Source organism: Nothobranchius furzeri, chromosome 3 (assembly GCF_043380555.1).
Source record: "Nothobranchius furzeri strain GRZ-AD chromosome 3, NfurGRZ-RIMD1, whole genome shotgun sequence".
NCBI lineage: Eukaryota > Metazoa > Chordata > Actinopteri > Cyprinodontiformes > Nothobranchiidae > Nothobranchius > Nothobranchius furzeri.
In genome coordinates, this window is record NC_091743.1 from 70,900,287 (window position 1) to 70,918,309 (window position 18,023).

Here is an 18,023-nt window from a genome sequence, read left to right on the forward strand (position 1 = left end):
TAAGGAATTTTGTCTGTTTCCTGGGGTCTTTGGAGTATTTTCATGTTTTTTTTTTTTGTCCATTCCAATATCCAGGTTTTCGTAAAGCTCCAATGTTCCCATTTTGATTTTGGTCAACTCTGATTTTCTCTGGATAATAACAAGCATAAAATAAATAGATATTTATTTAGTTCCACCACATTTAGACAGGAAGTTTATGGTCTCACATCCTGATTGGTGCATGTATTAATCTTATTGCAAAAACATTATATTTAATAGAGCCAATGCTGACTAGTTTATCCATTTTATTAATTTAATACAGTTAGAATTTTTGAATGTAGGTTTAAAATCAGGCACAGGTAAAACTCGAAAAATCTGAAAATGGTCCGAAAGTTCAATTATTTCAGTAATTCCACTTAAAAGGCTGAACTAATAAGTTTGATAAAAGCCAGATAACTCAGCCTTTATTTGTTATAATTGTGATGATTATGGCTTACAGCTTATGAAAACCCCACAATCAACATCTCAGACTACAACATTGTGAAAAGGTTCAATATTCTAGACTCAGAATGTTACACTCTAATCAGCTAATGAATCAAGAACATCTGCAAAGGGTTCCTGGGCCTTTAGATTGTCTCTCAGTCGGAGCAGAATCACTGAAATAAATGAACATTTACTCCTTATTATAAGTTTTACTTTTAATTTAAAGTTTAGGCGTATTCAACAAATTATGGACAAATCATTAACCACGTTTACGTGCGCAATATTAATCGGATTGAACGCCCAATCAGATAAAAAATTCTGCATGTAAACATGTCAATCGGAATGTTCTGATCCAATTCGGCCCGATCGGAATGAAATTTCAATCCGATTGAGAGAGGTGGTGTTGTCCATCATCATTCTGATTGACGTGCATGCACACAGCCATTCGGATTGTTGGAGTAAAATAAACTCTGCATGTGTGCAACAACCAGCAAGCCTCCCCGCCGTCATTTAGATTACCTGACTTAATAAATGACGGCCTAATTAACGAGCGCCGCTTTTTAAATAATCCAGAATTTGCATTTTGTGGACGTAAAATAAAAATCTGATTAATGCTCAAATTATTAGACAAACATGTTTAAGTCTGTACGGGAAACACGCAGATTCGTTGCGGGGTTTGCAGCACGAATCCCCGTTTCTAAGAATGCAGCAGCTGTTTCTGCAGGAGCTGGATGGAGACGTGCTCGTAAAGAAGACAGGTTAACATCGGTGAAACACACCTGGTTTAAGTTTAAGGAGACTGTTGTTGAGTAGAAAAACATCCTCAGTTAAATGTTCTGGCCGACTGTCTGTGCAACCCTCTGTAACCCTCCCTTATTTTAATATCATCAACAATAAAATGCAGCAAAGCATATATCCGCAGTTATTGACTTATAAAATGTAACTTCTATGAGCAAAATTAAAACATTAATTTGATTAAATGAATCAGGAAAGCAGGAACAATTGTTTTTTGTGTTTTTACATTTTTCATTTTGTTTGTTTAAATAATTTTTTTTTCTGGGAAAGAAAATTCTGCACATGCTCAGCCTATTTAATCTGATTGAGTACTTGGTGCATATAAATTCACGGCATGATTAGATCATTTCAGTTAGTGTGCATGTAAACAGAGATTTGGGATTTCTGATCAACCAAGATTTGAATCGGAATCGTCATATTTAGGGAAATATGGCGCATGTAGACGTGTCTATTTTTGCATTTCCAGTGTGTGAAATGTGCATATTGCAAAGATCGCTTGGCCCACAATAATTATAATAATAATAATAATAATAATACAATAATGTTATATTCAAAGTGACATGCATTTGCAGTTCCAGTAGCTGAAATGCTAAAACAAAACAACTACCCACATTATCTGCACAGTGTTGCAAAAATAGCCTCTTGCATCTCTTTTCTAAGCTCTTTTCTATTTTTCAGTGGATTCAGGAAAAAAAAATAAAAAACTGTAATTTAATAATTCCTTGCAGACGTTTCCCTTCTTGTTGTAGAACGGTGGCATCTAATCCTGGCCTTGCAGAAACATTTCTCTGAATGTAACATGGTTTTATTTAGCTACATTATTTACAGCTTCTGATTTACACATCTTTACTGTTTCTGTTTTCCTGTCAGTGCATGAAGAGCGCCCCTCTGCTGTAGACCCCGACAACCCGAAGCCGCCCTGCCAAACCTGCAGCCATGTCTGGAGCCTATGACGAGTATGCGAGCCAGGAGGAGACCACGGACAGCTTCTGGGAGGTGAGAATGAAGCTTCTGACAGATTAAACCTAACGGGGAAGTGGCACTGGCTTGATAAACTCTCAGTAAACCTGCTTCATACGAGGATGGGGGGATGGAAAGTGCCTGGACTCAGCTATTAGATTTATCTGGAGGACTGGCTCACTGATCTTTGAATGCTGCACACTCACACATCAATGACACACACACTCATACTTGTATTTATATGTTTGTGTGGACCTCCATTGCCTTCCATTAATTTCAGTGACTCCACTATACCTAACCCATACCCTAACCTTAACCAATGGGGTTCTATTCCTAATCCTAACCTAAACTAAAAGTTAATTCACACCATACCTCTAAAACCAGGTTTTAGAGTGCTCCACATTGTGTGGACTGGCAAAATGCCCCCACAATGTAAAAATGGCTTCAGTCAACATTTTAATCCAGTATATTTATCTTTTGCTTATTGATCAGTGCTTGTGTACTTCAGTCCATCAGGAATGTTTTCCACTGTTATCTTTTGGGTTATTATTAGGAAGTTTTGCAGTAAAGCATCTGCTGAAGGGACTTTGGAGCAAATGAGAGGGTGGGTGCAGGGAGTGGATGATGCTGTTGGTGGTTTGGACTCTGGTCGCTGCATGGATGAGGTTATATGTAGACCTGAAGTAAAAAAAAACTTGCATAAACCATATTGATTCAAGATTTGCTGTAAATCCTCAACTCAAAGTCAGACTTTACTTTTGAACTAAAGATTATGTTAAAGATGAAGGCTAGGAGATCATCTGAAAACAACACGATGTTTATAGTCCACGGGAATTTAATCAACCCCTGCTAAAAGAAAATTGATGTTGAATCAAAGTCCAGAACAAATTTCAGACATTAGAGTTAAACTCCAAGGTCAAGTGTCATCAACAGAGTCAGGTGTTTGAGCTAAAGAGGAGGAACGCCTCATTTCCTTGTCTCAGCATGTTGCTGCTGTTTTCTGTCATCTCATTACATCACTAACAACCTTTCGCAAACATAAAGAGTCACAGGTTATTTGAGCTGTGTGCTCCCAGATATACATTCATTATTGATCAGAGCAGGTGACTCTTTGGGCAAACTGGGAATAGATTCCCCTCATCTGAAAGCACAGACTGCTGTGTTACTCTGCTTTCAGACAGTTGTATAGAACGATTGGACTCATAGGAGACGTTAAAGCTATCTCTTTCCCCCTCATATTCCCGAGTTTTGCCCACAGTCCGCCTGTGTGTTCAGAAATCAGCTGAAGGGGGTAAAGTGCATCCTTCACGCTGTCACTTCATCAGCGTCAGTCTCTGCATCACATTAGAGCTGCTGCAGTGCCGCCTGCTTATTGCTGACGTGGCTGGCTGCTGCTGAAGCGAAGTCCTGGCGTTGAATACAATCATTTACCCTCCAGCTGCTTTGGTGCAAATACGAGGTTTGTAGAATGTCATTTTCAGGGTGAGTTACAGGTAAATCTTTCATGCAGCGAGTTTAAATGTTTTCAGTTGTTCACGGGAAAGCAAAAACAGCAGCAAGCCTGGAGTTTCAGCCACGGCTGTTTATATGGATCTGAGTTTAATGATCAGCTCTCTGGGAAGGTGCTGCCCTTCACCCACGAGGAGTTGTAAATTATATAACATTAACCCACCCTGCACTTTTCATTGCACAACACAGCAGCAGCAGCAGTCTCCTCCCTGCTGATGCAGCTGCAGGTTGTGAGGTGGCATCTCACACAGGGATCTTACAAGTGGAAGGACAGATTTAAAGTACATCTACAGCAAACAGTAACCAGGACAGCTTCTTGAGTTCATGTTAAAATCTTTAACTCTTTCAACTGTTTTTATTTGAAAGTAGATGGATAAGATCTGACCCTGAATGAGTAGAAGAACGAGACAACAAGATGGTTTTACAGCCTTTGGAGTCAATGACTAAAATACCTGAAAACCAAAAGTAACAAAGCATTGTTTCTACACTGTTAAAAATGGAAAGATTTCTATTCTAAAGATGAGAAAAAAATGTTCAACAACGACTGTAGGAGAAAGAGTTTGTAACATTTAGAAAATAAGAACAAAAATAGTCTTGTTTTTATTTCTTTAAATGTTTTTAGATTAAAAATTTCTGTCATTAAATCCTAAAATAAGCTATGTATGTTTTTAAAAGATTTTTTAAACACTTTACATAATTGTAGTACCATGCTGATACAGTAAACCAGCAGGGGAAAATGGGCTTGGGATTTTATTTAAGTGCATTTCTTTATTTGTGCCACGAGATGTCCCAGTTTTTCACACATTAGACTTTTAAGAGTTTTTTTTATGTCACTAGATTGAATTAATATTTCCACAATTGACAATTTCTAATAGAAAGTATTTGACAGAAGCATATATAAGGCACTTTTTAATGTTTTTAACCAACTGATACAAATGTGGTCTGGGCTTTTAAAAATTTATACAAAAAGTTTGAAGCTGCTAAGAAAAACTACTGGTTGTCTTCCATCTACTGGGGCAGCAGTAGCTCAGGTGGTAGAGCGGGTTGTCTCATGATCGGAGGGTCATGGGTTCAATTCCAGCTCCCGCCAGGGGTATCCTGCTGTTGTGTCCTTGGGCAAGACACTTCACCCAACTTGCCTGTGTTGGTGGTGGCCAGAGGGGCCGACGGCGCCAAATGGCAGCCTCGCCTCTGTCAGACCTCCCAAGGCGGCTGTGGCTACAAGTAGCTTATCATCACTAGGAGTGTGTGAATGTGTGAAAGTGTCTTTGGGTGTCTAGAAAAGCGCTATATAAGTCCAATGCATTATTATTATTACTGGATGGGTTTCACAACAACAATTTTCTGTTGTTATGTAAGGTTGGGAACTACAAACGCACAGTGAAACGCATCGATGACGGTCATCGGCTCTGCAACGACCTGATGAACTGCATCCAGGAGCGTGCCAAAATCGAGAAAGCATATGCACAGCAGCTGACTGAGTGGTCTAAGAGATGGAAACAGCTGGTGGATAAAGGTAAGTGGCAGGCAGTAGAGCTCTTTAGTCTTGAATGCCTCGTTTTTCTAATTTCTAAAGATTACCTCCAAAGGAGTCTGGTGATTTGAGCTGAAAAATTTCTAATGAACCTTTTGGACTGTGTTGATTATTGTGATGATAAATAAAACTGAGCGTTATCTGCATATATACAGGTCCTCAGTACGGCACGGTGGAGCTAGCTTGGATGGCGGTTATGGGCGAGGCAGAAAAGGTGAGCGAGCTTCACCAGGAAGTGAAGAACCACCTAGTCAATGAAGACTTTGAGAAGGTGAAGAACTGGCAGAAGGACTCATACCACAAACAGATGATGGGAGGATTCAAGGAGACCAAAGAGGCAGATGAGGGCTTTAGGAAGGGCCAGAAACCGTGGGCCAAGAAGCTAAAAGAGGTGAGGAAGGCAGTCCCACAGAGAGACTGTTGTGTTGTTGTTTAGTGCAGACCTCCTGATCAGAACCTTTACCTATACTGCTCAGGTCGAGGTTGCCAAGAAGTCATACCACATGGCCTGCAAAGAGGAGAAGCTGGCTGCTGCCAGAGAGGCCAACAGCAAGGGGGAAGCCTCGGCGCCGGCTGAGCAGCAGAAGAAACTGCAGGAAAAGTTGGACAAATGCAAACAGGACTCGCAGAAGGTGAAAACGTCAGCTGTAACGGGCCCGAGGAGCTGGCAGGGTTCTAGAAACTGAGCTAAAAGCAAATCAGCTGGCCGGTCATTTGAAGCTGCAGAGTTCGAGTCAAAGTTGACTGATCACCACTCCTGCATTCCTCTTTATTGTTTCATCGAGTTTCTGCAGGGGGACGTCTTATTTGATTCACGAAAAGCGCCTAAACATACAGTAAATGAGCCAAAAGTCCTAATTTTACTTGGATCATCTGTATTTCTGTCACAAAGATCAACTGTTTTACCTTTGAGAAACATGAACTGTGCAACAACAGCCCTGAATTTTAAAGTTGATGAGGTATAAAAATAAATATACCAAACTACACAATTGGTATGAGCAGGTCAGAGCCGTGAACGGAAAAGAAATCAGCATTTCCCCTAAAATCCAGAATTAGTGCTTCTCAGCTTAGTTTTCTACATCTAGCCAGCAAATGAATAAATATTACCTCGTTTTTCTTGGTGTTTTCTGTCATGTAGGCAAAGGAGAAATATGAAAAGGCCCTGGAGGAGCTGAGTAAGTGCACGCCTCAGTACATGGAAAACATGGAGCAGGTGTTTGACCAGTGCCAGCAGTTTGAAGAGAAGAGGCTGAGCTTCCTAAGGGAGGTGCTGTTGGACATCAAACGCCACCTCAACCTTACAGAGGACCAAAGGTTTGGCAGCTCTTAAGCTGTTAACGTGGAAATGAAGTCAGCGGAACTGTCCACACACTAAATGCTTACTATCCATCCACAGTTATGCCACAGTGTACAGAGATCTGGAGCGAACCATCACCTCGGCTAGTGCTCAAGAAGATCTGAAGTGGTTCAGCAGTGTCCATGGCCCTGGGATGCACATGAACTGGCCCAAGTTTGAGGTAAAACTAATACATTATATGCATTAAAGACTCAGCATTTAGACTGACTTACTTTGTATTATTTATTCACATAGTTTCTTGCTTGCAGGAGTACAACCCAGACCTTTCTCATAACATCTCCAAAAAGGAAAAGAAGAAGTTAAATGATGATGTCATGCTGACTAATGTCAAGACAGCAGTGGGTAACCCTCAGTCTGGAGACAGGGGGAGGTAATTCAGTGTTTTAAGTTAACGTCATACACAGAGTATTGTACTCTGGTCTTTTCTCTGCTCACTTAAATGTGGAATAGGAGAGGTTTTCTTTGTCATAAATGATTATATTAAGCTTTTATCAATGTCTATATCATTGTCGATTCTATCTATCAATACAATTCCTTATAAATTCTCACGTAGTTCAATAGGGGGCAGTCTCCTGCATTATAATGCCAGTTTATTAATGATAAATAATCAATTGTACATGGTATGGTTGGAAAGATCTTTCCAAATGTTCTTTTTTAAGCTCCTTGTGAAGGTGGAGTCTTCTTGTTCGGTGTAGTGTTGCCTTAGCTATTATAAGAGGTTGGACATCAGTTGCTGGAGTCTGTTAGTGTGGAGGTGAATATATGAGGGAAACGACGTTAACACGCTAGCCGGTGCTAGCTGATTAGTTACCTGCAGTATTAACAGGAGAGGACGTGCCAACGTCACCGCTGCTGCTGTGTTGAAAGTCTCCAATTCGGAGTGGGTCAAAAACGATATTCGCTCGTCGTTGCGTATTTTGTGTTCAAATGCTTTTGTGTATTCGTTGCGTTTCCTCCCTTTGATGACATATCTACTTTGCAAACTTTGCAAGTTGTCCTATTGCCATCCTTTTTCGTAAAGTGTAACCAAACTTTGAAGTGTTTGTGCCGCTTAGGCGCCATGTTTCCTGCTGAGTAAATGCGTAAGCTACGCAACGTGCACTGTGACATCATTTGCTCCAACTGGATTTGATAAGGCAATCTTTTGCGAAAATGGCAAACGATTCCTAGGAATTGAAACAGTGGGAACCTGGTCTCATCAAGAACCGGTTTTCGATTCCCACCCCTAGATTACACACAGTTCAGCAGTCCAACTCCTGTTCTCCAGGACTCGCCTCCTATATAGCACCTTCAGAATACAGGACGTACGTTTCAGACTCGCTGTCGGCACATTTTCTGCCATATTCCTAAAGTTACGCACCTACATAACAATACAACAATTCAGTATACTAGCTAATAAAGTGTGGCATTTTATGGTGAACAAAATAGACAATTTTTCAGCTTTTTGGGTTTATCAATTATTTCAACATCATAGCAGCACAGTGCTGCCAACAGTCTGGGGAAAAACCCCTGAACAGCTCAGTCACTCTTACTCGCACCTCTCTGCTATAGTTCTGCCGGCCAACGGAGGACGGGCTGCATTCACATACAGCAGGTCCGTCTCCTAAACGTTTCCCAACTAGAGCAGAACTAGAATCTTAATGTGAAACAAATTGTCACGTTCTGAGGATGTTAGGACCCAAATATGCAGTTACCCAGGATGACACGAGGCAGAGATGATGAAAAAGTAAAATTCTTTATTTTGAAGGCGGAACAAAAGTAAATCCAGGCAGCGAGCCAGAAGTCCAAAATTCCAGATAAGCTCTGGAGATCAAAAACTCTAGAAAGTCCAAGGGGCAAAGAACACTGGTATTCCAAACGAGACGAGACTGACAGAATAACAAACATTCAATGGACCGACAAGAACACAGAGACAGACAGGGCTTAAATACGCTGGGAGAAGTGATTAGGGAAAATGGGAGCAGGTGTGTGAAGTGAGAGCTGGAGGGAAGACAGGTGAACCTAATAATCAAAATGGGCAAACAGAAACAGAGGAGGGCCAAATAAACCTAAGAAACTCTAAGACACCAAAACTAAATCTAAAGGCTGCGGGAAGGACTAATACACACACACCAAGGCACTAATATATAAACGGGAAAGGGGAATGGACAAGCACACACACACACAGAACAACACACACACACACACACAAACACACAAACTGAGCAGGAGACTGGATCTCACACACACACGTTGAGCTGGGGACAAGGAAGCTGGGGACTACAAGGACACAGAATGTAAACGAGACCTGGAGGACCTGGGGAAGAATGAGATGACACAAAACCTGGGAGGACTAGACTTAAAGGACTATAAACATAAGACACTAAACTGACACGCAGAAAAAGGACACATGAGGGCGCCAAAGAGCTACAGCATAAGACACACAACAGGGATACAGACAAGGACACATGAGGGCGCTAAAGGGCTACAACACAAGGGGAGAACATGGAGTGGAGCACAAGAGGAGCTGGGGAACAAAGAGACACAAGAGGGAATCTAGAGAGGGATGGAGGACACCAGGAGACACATGGGGAAGACAGACGCAGACCATGACAGTACCCCCCCCTCTAAGGGCGGATACCAGACGACCATAAGACAGACAAACACCACAAGCAAAAGACAAGACCAAAACCAGACACGAAACAACCAGAGGGAGGGAGAGGAGGGAGCAAACAAAACACAACCCAAAAAGGGGCGGGCGAGGAGGGAACAGAAGAGTCTGGGGGGCCGGCGACGGGGAACCAGGAGCTGGGACTGTAGGAGTCTGGGGGGCCGGCGACGGGGAACCAGGAGCCTGGACTGTGTCAGCCTGGGGGGCCGGCGACGGGGAACCAGGAGCCGGGACTGTGGGAGTCTGGGGGGCCGGCGACGGGGAACCAGGAGCCTGGACTGTAGGAGTGTGGTGATAGGGGAAACTGGACCAAGACTAAGACTGAGAGGGAAAACTGGACCAAGACTAAGACTGAGAGGGGAAACTGGACCAAGACTAAGACTAAGAGGGGACACAGGACCAAGACTAAAACTAAGAGGGGACACAGGATCAAGACTAAGACTAAGAGAGGACACAGGATCAAGACCAAGACTAAGAGGGGACACAGGATCACTACCGACAGGGGACACTGGACAAAGACCATGACTAAGAGGGGACACAGGACCACTACCAACAGGGGACTCTGGACAAAGACCACGACTACGAGGGGACACAGACTGGGGAACTTCAGACTGGGGAACTTGAGGGGGCGTAGACTGGGGAACTTCAGACAGGGGAACTTGAGGGGACGTAGACTGGGGAACGTCAGACTGGGGAACTTGAGGGGACGTAGACTGGGGAACGTCAGACTGGGGAACTTGAGGGGGCGTAGACTGGGGAACGTCAGCCTGGGGAACTTGAGGGGACGTAGACTGGGGAACGTCAGCCTGGGGAACTTGAGGGGACGTAGACTGGGGAACTTCAGACTGGGGAACTTGAGGGAACATAGACTGGGGAACGTCAAACTGGGAGGCTTGAAGTGACTGGAAGGCTTGAGGTGACTGGAAGGCTAGAGACTGGGAGGCTTGAGGTGACTGGAAGGCTAGAGACTGGGAGGCTTGAGGTGACTGGAAGGCTAGAGACTGGGAGGCTTGAGGTGACTGGAAGGCTAGAGACTGGGAGGCTTGAGGTGACTGGAAGGCTAGAGACTGGGAGGCTTGAGGTGACTGGAAGGCTTGAGGTGACTGGAAGGCTAGAGACTGGGAGGCTAGAGACTGGGAGGCTTGAGGTGGCTGGAGGGCTTGAGGTGACTGGAAGGCTAGAGACTGGGAGGCTTGTGACTCGGGAGGCTGGGAGACTTGAACACTCGAGATGGGAACACTTGAGGCTTGGGGAACTGGAACACGTGTGGGGAGACTTGAGACAGAGATGTCCGCTTCAGAGCAGGAGGGGGCGACGTCGGCTTCAGAGCCGGGCGAGTCTGCTTCAGAGCCAGAGGGGGCGACGTCGGCTTCAGAGCCGGGCGCGTCTGCTTCGGAGCCGGAGGGGGCGCCGTCTGCTTCGGGGCTCGAGCCGGGTACGTCTGCTTCGGGGCTCGAGCCGGGTACGTCTGCTTCGGGGCTCGAGCCGGGTACGTCTGCTTCGGGGCTCGAGCCGGGTACGTCTGCTTCGGGGCTCGAGCCGGGTACGTCTGCTTCGGGGCTCGAGCCGGGTACGTCTGCTTCGGGGCTCGAGCCGGGTACGTCTGCTTCGGGGCTCGAGCCGGGTACGTCTGCTTCGGGGCTCGAGCCGGGTACGTCTGCTTCGGGGCTCGAGCCGGGTACGTCTGCTTCGGGGCTCGAGCCGGGTACGTCTGCTTCGGGACTCGAGCCGGGTACGTCTGCTTCGGGACTCGAGCCGGGTACGTCTGCTTCGGGGCTCGAGCCGGGTACGTCTGCTTCGGGGCTCGAGCCGGGTACGTCTGCTTCGGGACTCGAGCCGGGTACGTCTGCTTCGGGGCTCGAGCCGGGTACGTCTGCTTCGGGGCTCGAGCCGGGTACGTCTGCTTCGGGGCTCGAGCCGGGTACGTCTGCTTCGGGGCTCGAGCCGGGTACGTCTGCTTCGGGGCTCGAGCCGGGTACGTCTGCTTCGGGGCTCGAGCCGGGTACGTCTGCTTCGGGGCTCGAGCCGGGTGGCGTCCGCTTCTGGACCACCGCTGAGGCGAGGTGCGATGCGTCCACCTGGACCACCGCTGAGGCGAGGTGCGATGCGTCCACCTGGACCACCGCTGAGGCGAGGTGCGATGCGTCCACCTGGACCACCGCTGAGGCGAGGTGCGATGCGTCCACCTGGACCACCGCTGAGGCGAGGTGCGATGCGTCCACCTGGACCACCGCTGAGGCGAGGTGCGATGCGTCCACCTGGACCACCGCTGAGGCGAGGTGCGATGCGTCCACCTGGACCACCGCTGAGGCGAGGTGCGATGCGTCCACCTGGACCACCGCTGAGGCGAGGTGCGATGCGTTCCCTTGGACCACCGCTGAGGTGAGGTGTGACTCAGACGCAGGTCTCCGAGTAGGGGCCTCTGAGATAGGCGGCACCACTCTGGCCTCAGTAGAGTGCTGGTGATGGCGTTGTCGTCTACGATGAGCACGACTCCTAGGAGGTGCGGGGGTGACTTCAACAGGTGCGGAGGAAGTGATACAGCCCACCGGAGATGAAGTGGTGGCGCTGTCAGAACCTGGTGAGGGTGTGGTGGTGTACTCCATCTGAGAAACTGAGGTGGCATCAACATGCATAGGAGAGATTGAAATGAATCCGGTTCTGATGGTCTGAGATGGGGAGTTGATGCAGTCCGGATCAGGTGAGGGTGTGGCGGTGTGACACATCGGAGAGGAAGTGGTGGCCCTGTCAGGACCTGGTGAGGGTGTGGCGGTGTGACCCATCTGAGATGCTGAGGTGGCATCAGCGACTGGTGGAGGAGGATCTCGGCCAAAAGTGCGGAGGAGCAATGCAGCAAAGTCCCAAAAAGACACAGCCTTAAGATCCTCTATGTCGAACCGGTCAGCAACCCACCGCATGGCTTTACCCCTCAACCAGAGCACCATATACGACACCTTGTTGAACTCTGAAGATTCCAAGTCCAAACAACGGGCACAGTCCCGAATGAAACCCATACAAAGGTCTGGATCACCGTCATAAAAGAACATCTCCTGTGTACCTGGAGTTCCTGCTGGGTCCTGTTCAGGTCGGTCCATTCTGTCACGTTCTGAGGATGTTAGGACCCAAATATGCAGTTACCCAGGATGACACGAGGCAGAGATGATGAAAAAGTAAAATTCTTTATTTTGAAGGCGGAACAAAAGTAAATCCAGGCAGCGAGCCAGAAGTCCAAAATTCCAGATAAGCTCTGGAGATCAAAAACTCTAGAAAGTCCAAGGGGCAAAGAACACTGGTATTCCAAACGAGACGAGACTGACAGAATAACAAACATTCAATGGACCGACAAGAACACAGAGACAGACAGGGCTTAAATACGCTGGGAGAAGTGATTAGGGAAAATGGGAGCAGGTGTGTGAAGTGAGAGCTGGAGGGAAGACAGGTGAACCTAATAATCAAAATGGGCAAACAGAAACAGAGGAGGGCCAAATAAACCTAAGAAACTCTAAGACACCAAAACTAAATCTAAAGGCTGCGGGAAGGACTAATACACACACACCAAGGCACTAATATATAAACGGGAAAGGGGAATGGACAAGCACACACACACACAGAACAACACACACACACACACACAAACACACAAACTGAGCAGGAGACTGGATCTCACACACACACGTTGAGCTGGGGACAAGGAAGCTGGGGACTACAAGGACACAGAATGTAAACGAGACCTGGAGGACCTGGGGAAGAATGAGATGACACAAAACCTGGGAGGACTAGACTTAAAGGACTATAAACATAAGACACTAAACTGACACGCAGAAAAAGGACACATGAGGGCGCCAAAGAGCTACAGCATAAGACACACAACAGGGATACAGACAAGGACACATGAGGGCGCTAAAGGGCTACAACACAAGGGGAGAACATGGAGTGGAGCACAAGAGGAGCTGGGGAACAAAGAGACACAAGAGGGAATCTAGAGAGGGATGGAGGACACCAGGAGACACATGGGGAAGACAGACGCAGACCATGACACAAATCTTTAAATGAAATCTGCAGAACGGAATGTGCCATCCGTTACACTAGGCAGCCCGGTTCTGGCTTCGCTTGCTGTTTGGCTGCACCAAACCAAGAACATGTGATTCATGCACAAAGAGAAGTTTGCATGGAACGGGGAGTTTGACGTACAAATCAGGATCCAATCAATAAGAGCCGGATGTTCACAGTGATTGGTTGCCATCGATATGTGAAGAACATTTCAAGCTAAACTTCTGCTTATAAACACTTCACCTATAAATGAGAAGTTTTGATCCATGGATGTTTAATGTTGGGTTCTGTGTTCAGTGTGAGCAGCTATGAGAAGAACCAGGCGTACACGGCCTCCACCGAGTGGTCAGACGATGAGCAGAAGGGCTCACATTCAGGAAGTGACACCAATGGAGGACCCAGCCCCTTTTACGAAGGGGAAGGTGTGAGGGTCAAAGCGTTGTACGACTACGAAGGCCAAGAGCAAGACGAGCTCAGCTTCAGAGCTGGTGAGTGTTTGGTTGTTTAAGGCTGCGTGAAACAAAAGGTACACCTCAAACGCCATTTGAACTTGGCCAAAGGTCACATTTATACAGCTGTATCTTATCCCGGGCCAAACAGCTACTTTAATGTACTTTTATCAATTTACAATAGAAACCAATAAATGAATGATTAACTCAGATAACAAGGGCACACCTTTATATTTTATCTCATCAGTGAGAAGGCCTTCCTGTAATTCTCAATTTCCCCTCTACCTCACATCCTCAACCTCACCTCACCCCACCCCACTCATCTCTAATCACTATTTACGTGAATACAACCATTAAACCTTGCATTAGATCCATTTCATCCCTCTAACAAATAAATCCAGTTCATCGTCCTCTCTTTTTTTATTCTCATCCTTCATTCCTAACCCTCATCCTTGCCTTCTTATCCATTCTTCCCACATCTACTATCTGTGCCTCCAGGTGCCATGTAGGGAGGTTCTAAAGTTGGCTACTTTGACCGAGCCTGCATCCTGGTTCTCCTTCTTAGCTGCCATTCACAAGACTCCCCTTATGAGCCTCAACCATTTCCCTCATCCGTACCCTCTCTCTCTCACTCTTCCTTAAATCAAAATAAACCAGTCAACTTAATCTGTTGTGGCTCGGTCATCGTTACTGAATCCCAGTTCACTTCTCATCGTTGTGGTTGTTGTAGGCAACAAGGTCGGTGATCAAAGGATGAAGGATGTCTGAGATCACTACGTTTCAATGGTTGTAGTATTTTATAACAGAAATGAGCTCAGATGTTTGCTCCTGAAGAGATCTCAGGATGTGGATGACATTAGAGGGAAGATTTCCAAAGGGGTTCCTATTCTGGTCACGACTCAACAGAAGTATTGACATCACAAACCATTTCCAAAATCAAACAATCCACTGATGGTGGAATTAGTGCAACGTTAAAGATGAAAAATGTGTTCAGAAACCTGGAGATTGCATTGTCTTTGTGAATATTCTTGTTGTGATTTGTGTGAGTTTCCTCTAATCACCCCCTGCTGCATTTTTATGTCCCTGTTTATCGATCAAGGTGATATGCTGACAAAGCTGGAGGACGAGGACGATCAGGGCTGGTGTAAAGGTCGCCTAGACAACGGCCAGCTAGGTCTTTACCCGGCCAATTACGTTGAGCCGATTTAACTGAGGAATGCTTGGCTCTTCGGAGGTGAAACCCAGTCTGAACTCATACCTGCACATAGCCAGAGACTTCAAAGCAAAGCTTCCTCTTCCTGTCAGACAAGGAGAGCTGTCTTCATCTTCATCACGGAGGAAGAGCGCTCGGGATCGCCACAGAAACTGAAGCTGTAGCTGTGTTCACCGGCTGGGATGCCAACGTGACATTTTCTCTGATCAGACGTTTGACACGGCATCATCATTTGGAACGTGGGGGGGGGGACGGGCTGTGCATTTCTTGTACGGTGGTACTTTGTTTTTAGGACATGCATTTGCTCAGATGTTTCGCTCAGCATTAGCTCTCAGATTGGATTTCTTGTTGCCCTCGGCTACATCTACAGGATGTGTAAGCATCACCGGGCAACAAACCAACTGCAAAGCCTCATAATAACCACTTAGGGTACAGGATATTTCCTGGTATGAGTTACAGCTCAGAAGTCTCTGTGCAGCCTCGTTCTGAGGTTTTCTCAGATGAAGTTTAGTTTTAATTGTCCTGTCTTGCTGAATTATTTAAAAGTGAGATGAATCCGCCTGTCATCGGTGAGTAAAACGTCTCTGAAGTGGAAATGGTTCTTTACCAAACACCAGGAGGTTTGTTTACATTAACCTTCGCTGTCTTACCCATCTACAACGATGTGCCTGTTCTATTTATCACAATCTGCTGATGTTCTCCTCTGTGTTGATGATGCAGACTCCATGAGCACAAACTGCCTGGAAACCTTACCTCATCGCTGTTTTCTTTTCTTTTATTGGAAGATTAGCTCCATTTCCAATCAGAACTTGTTTGTTTCTGCAGTTAATGAGCCTTGCTTACTCTGAGCGATTGTGACTCAGTTCTCGTCTGTGTGATTCGGTGCATGCTGATGCTCCTGCTCACCGTTTACTGAACTGATCGAGCGCATGGCCTTGATTTGTTTCCACCTAATTATTGGCTGAATCTCAGTTTAATTAAAACTCCTCTGTTATCGGGGGTGATGATTAGCTGTTTCACTGTGTACCAAAACAAATTTAAAAAAATGTAGGTTGTATTGAATGAAATTTCCTGCTATTTAAATGTTTTGTTTTAATCAGAAAATTTAAATTACGAGTGCATGTCGGTGTTGGAAAGGGTTGGTTTGTTAGCGGCACGTGTTTCTGAAGAATCCTCTTCTGTGGCGGACGGAAGGCAGGTGTTGCTGATGCAAATGAGGAAAGACGTAGCTCTAAAAGCAGAAAGATAAAGAGAATATTTAATCTGCAAATGCATAATGATTCATTTTACAAAATCGTGAAGAAAATATCTCCTTTCTCAGTCTCAGTGTGGCTTCAGTTAGCTCCTGATTCAGAGGGAGTCGCCTCAACGGTGAACGAGTGCGCTGAATCTGACACCAGCTCATCCAGATCTGTTTACACTGACACATCAACTCCTCCTTCATTAACTGATTGAAGACGTACATCTCCACTGTCCAAACTCCTGGAATTTGGTCGTTTAAAAATCCACAAACATCTTTTTTCTATTCCTTTGCTTCTGCTGCAACGTCGGAAGACTAGAGGGCGTCTTTGGATTGTGTCCGTTCCTCTGAATTAGCTACAAATAAAAAAAATCTGAAAACCGAGGCACATAACAGATTATTGGAGAGGGAAAGCACGCGTGTGCTGCTCATTTAAAATGCAAGATGTGATTTATTCAAAGTGCACAGAAAGTAGAGATAACACTGTGAAAATACGAAAATCTAATCCCCCATGTTGAATTTTCTACTGTAGGTCTAAAATATTGGTCTCATCTTGTGCACTAGTGTAATATTTAAATCCTGCTCTTATTTATTGTGTATATTCTAAATTATAAAACACCTCTGATTTTTTTTGATTTTGAACAAAAGTATAAAATACCTTAAAATTGTGTCATGGCTTCACACGCATGTCTTATCTTAATAAAGATGCAAGACAAATGTCATCCACACAAGTAAATGACTGCTGAAGTTTTTGTTTTTAAGTGTGTGTGTGTGTGTGTGTGTGTGTGTGTGTGTGTGTGTGTGTGTGTGTGTGTGTGTGTGTGTGTGTGTGTGTGTGTGTGTGTGCGTGCATGTACATGGGCATTCAGTATTATTTATTTTATTTATTTATTGACTGTAAACACGAGTAGATGTGCTCCCTCCATCCTTGGAAAAATAGAAGTTCACTTGCACAGCTTATTACATTGTTTCTCAGCCAATAGTATCAGTTGTACTCCGATTAGGTTGGCTTTAGTCGGTCAGGTGACTATAATAAAGTCAAGACTATAAGGTGTGAATAAAAAAAATGTACATTTCAGAACAGTTTGTCCTTTTGATCTTTATCTAAATATTTAGTTACTTTTCTGCAGTAGAAGTTGCCACAAGAGGTCCTCGGTGAGCAGATGTTATCATTTCAGATTTAAATCCCATCTCACTGCACCCATCGCCTGGCCCCAGAGCCCATCAGGCAGACAGGTGAGGTTCACCAGTTCATCACAGTCACAGGAACATGACATCCAGAGTTACACGGGTCAGTTAGGTGCACCTGACAGCTGCACCTGTTGTCCATAAGGCCTCTCAGGCTCATTTCTTTGCTGACTGTTTGTTTTCTGTTTTAAATGACAATGCAAGCAGGCAACTACGCTGCAGAAACCCAACAGAATATAGTCAGTTTATCATTTTTTATCTTCCATCCATCATTTCCTCTGAGGTTTGGTCACAGGGTTCATTTGCTTTTCTTTTTTCTCTCCAGGATTTAGTTTCCATTCTGCAGGACACACGGCATGCAGGGAAACCGTGCGGTGAAAACAAAACTGCTTTCCTCTTTGTGTAGATTTTGTGGTCGGCTTTTGTTTGTTTTGTCATTATCATAAGTGTCAGTTGGTTAAACACAGGGTGTTATTATTTCACCCACCGGCAGCTCCAGCCTATAATTACCATTTAACTTCCATTTGAATTAAACTGAAAGAGGTTGTTACTCACTTGGCAGGAAACTCTTGTAGTAAAAATAACAAAATGATGCTAAATAATTTATGCAGCATTA

General features: G+C 45.2%; 2 protein-coding genes across 4 annotated transcripts in view; both read left to right on the top strand.

The window, feature by feature from the left end:
- The window catches only part of pacsin1b (protein kinase C and casein kinase substrate in neurons 1b), a 37,428-nt gene extending 20,473 nt beyond the window's left edge, over positions 1-16,955 (top strand). For 2 of the 3 annotated variants that reach the window (XM_015958585.3, XM_015958586.3), the window contains 9 exons: positions 2,128-2,253; positions 5,086-5,242; positions 5,416-5,651; positions 5,737-5,892; positions 6,399-6,574; positions 6,657-6,777; positions 6,866-6,987; positions 13,615-13,805; positions 14,866-16,955. In XM_015958585.3, coding sequence (XP_015814071.1) covers positions 2,194-2,253; positions 5,086-5,242; positions 5,416-5,651; positions 5,737-5,892; positions 6,399-6,574; positions 6,657-6,777; positions 6,866-6,987; positions 13,615-13,805; positions 14,866-14,975 — 1,329 coding nt within the window. In that variant the 5' untranslated portion in view covers positions 2,128-2,193 and the 3' untranslated portion in view covers positions 14,976-16,955. Of the gene's footprint in view, positions 1-2,127; positions 2,254-5,085; positions 5,243-5,415; positions 5,652-5,736; positions 5,893-6,398; positions 6,575-6,656; positions 6,778-6,865; positions 6,988-13,614; positions 13,806-14,264; positions 14,433-14,865 lie in introns of those variants that run through there. The other variant, XM_070549938.1, reaches the window with a different exon arrangement.
- LOC139068808 (uncharacterized) lies at positions 9,184-13,608 on the top strand. Its single transcript, XM_070549058.1, has 5 exons — positions 9,184-9,354; positions 9,642-9,897; positions 10,088-10,092; positions 10,136-10,348; positions 10,433-13,608. Exons 1-5 carry the CDS (start codon positions 9,184-9,186, stop codon positions 11,651-11,653), a joined length of 1,866 nt encoding a protein of 621 aa, XP_070405159.1. The 3' UTR covers positions 11,654-13,608.
- Positions 16,956-18,023: the final 1,068 nt, after the last annotated feature.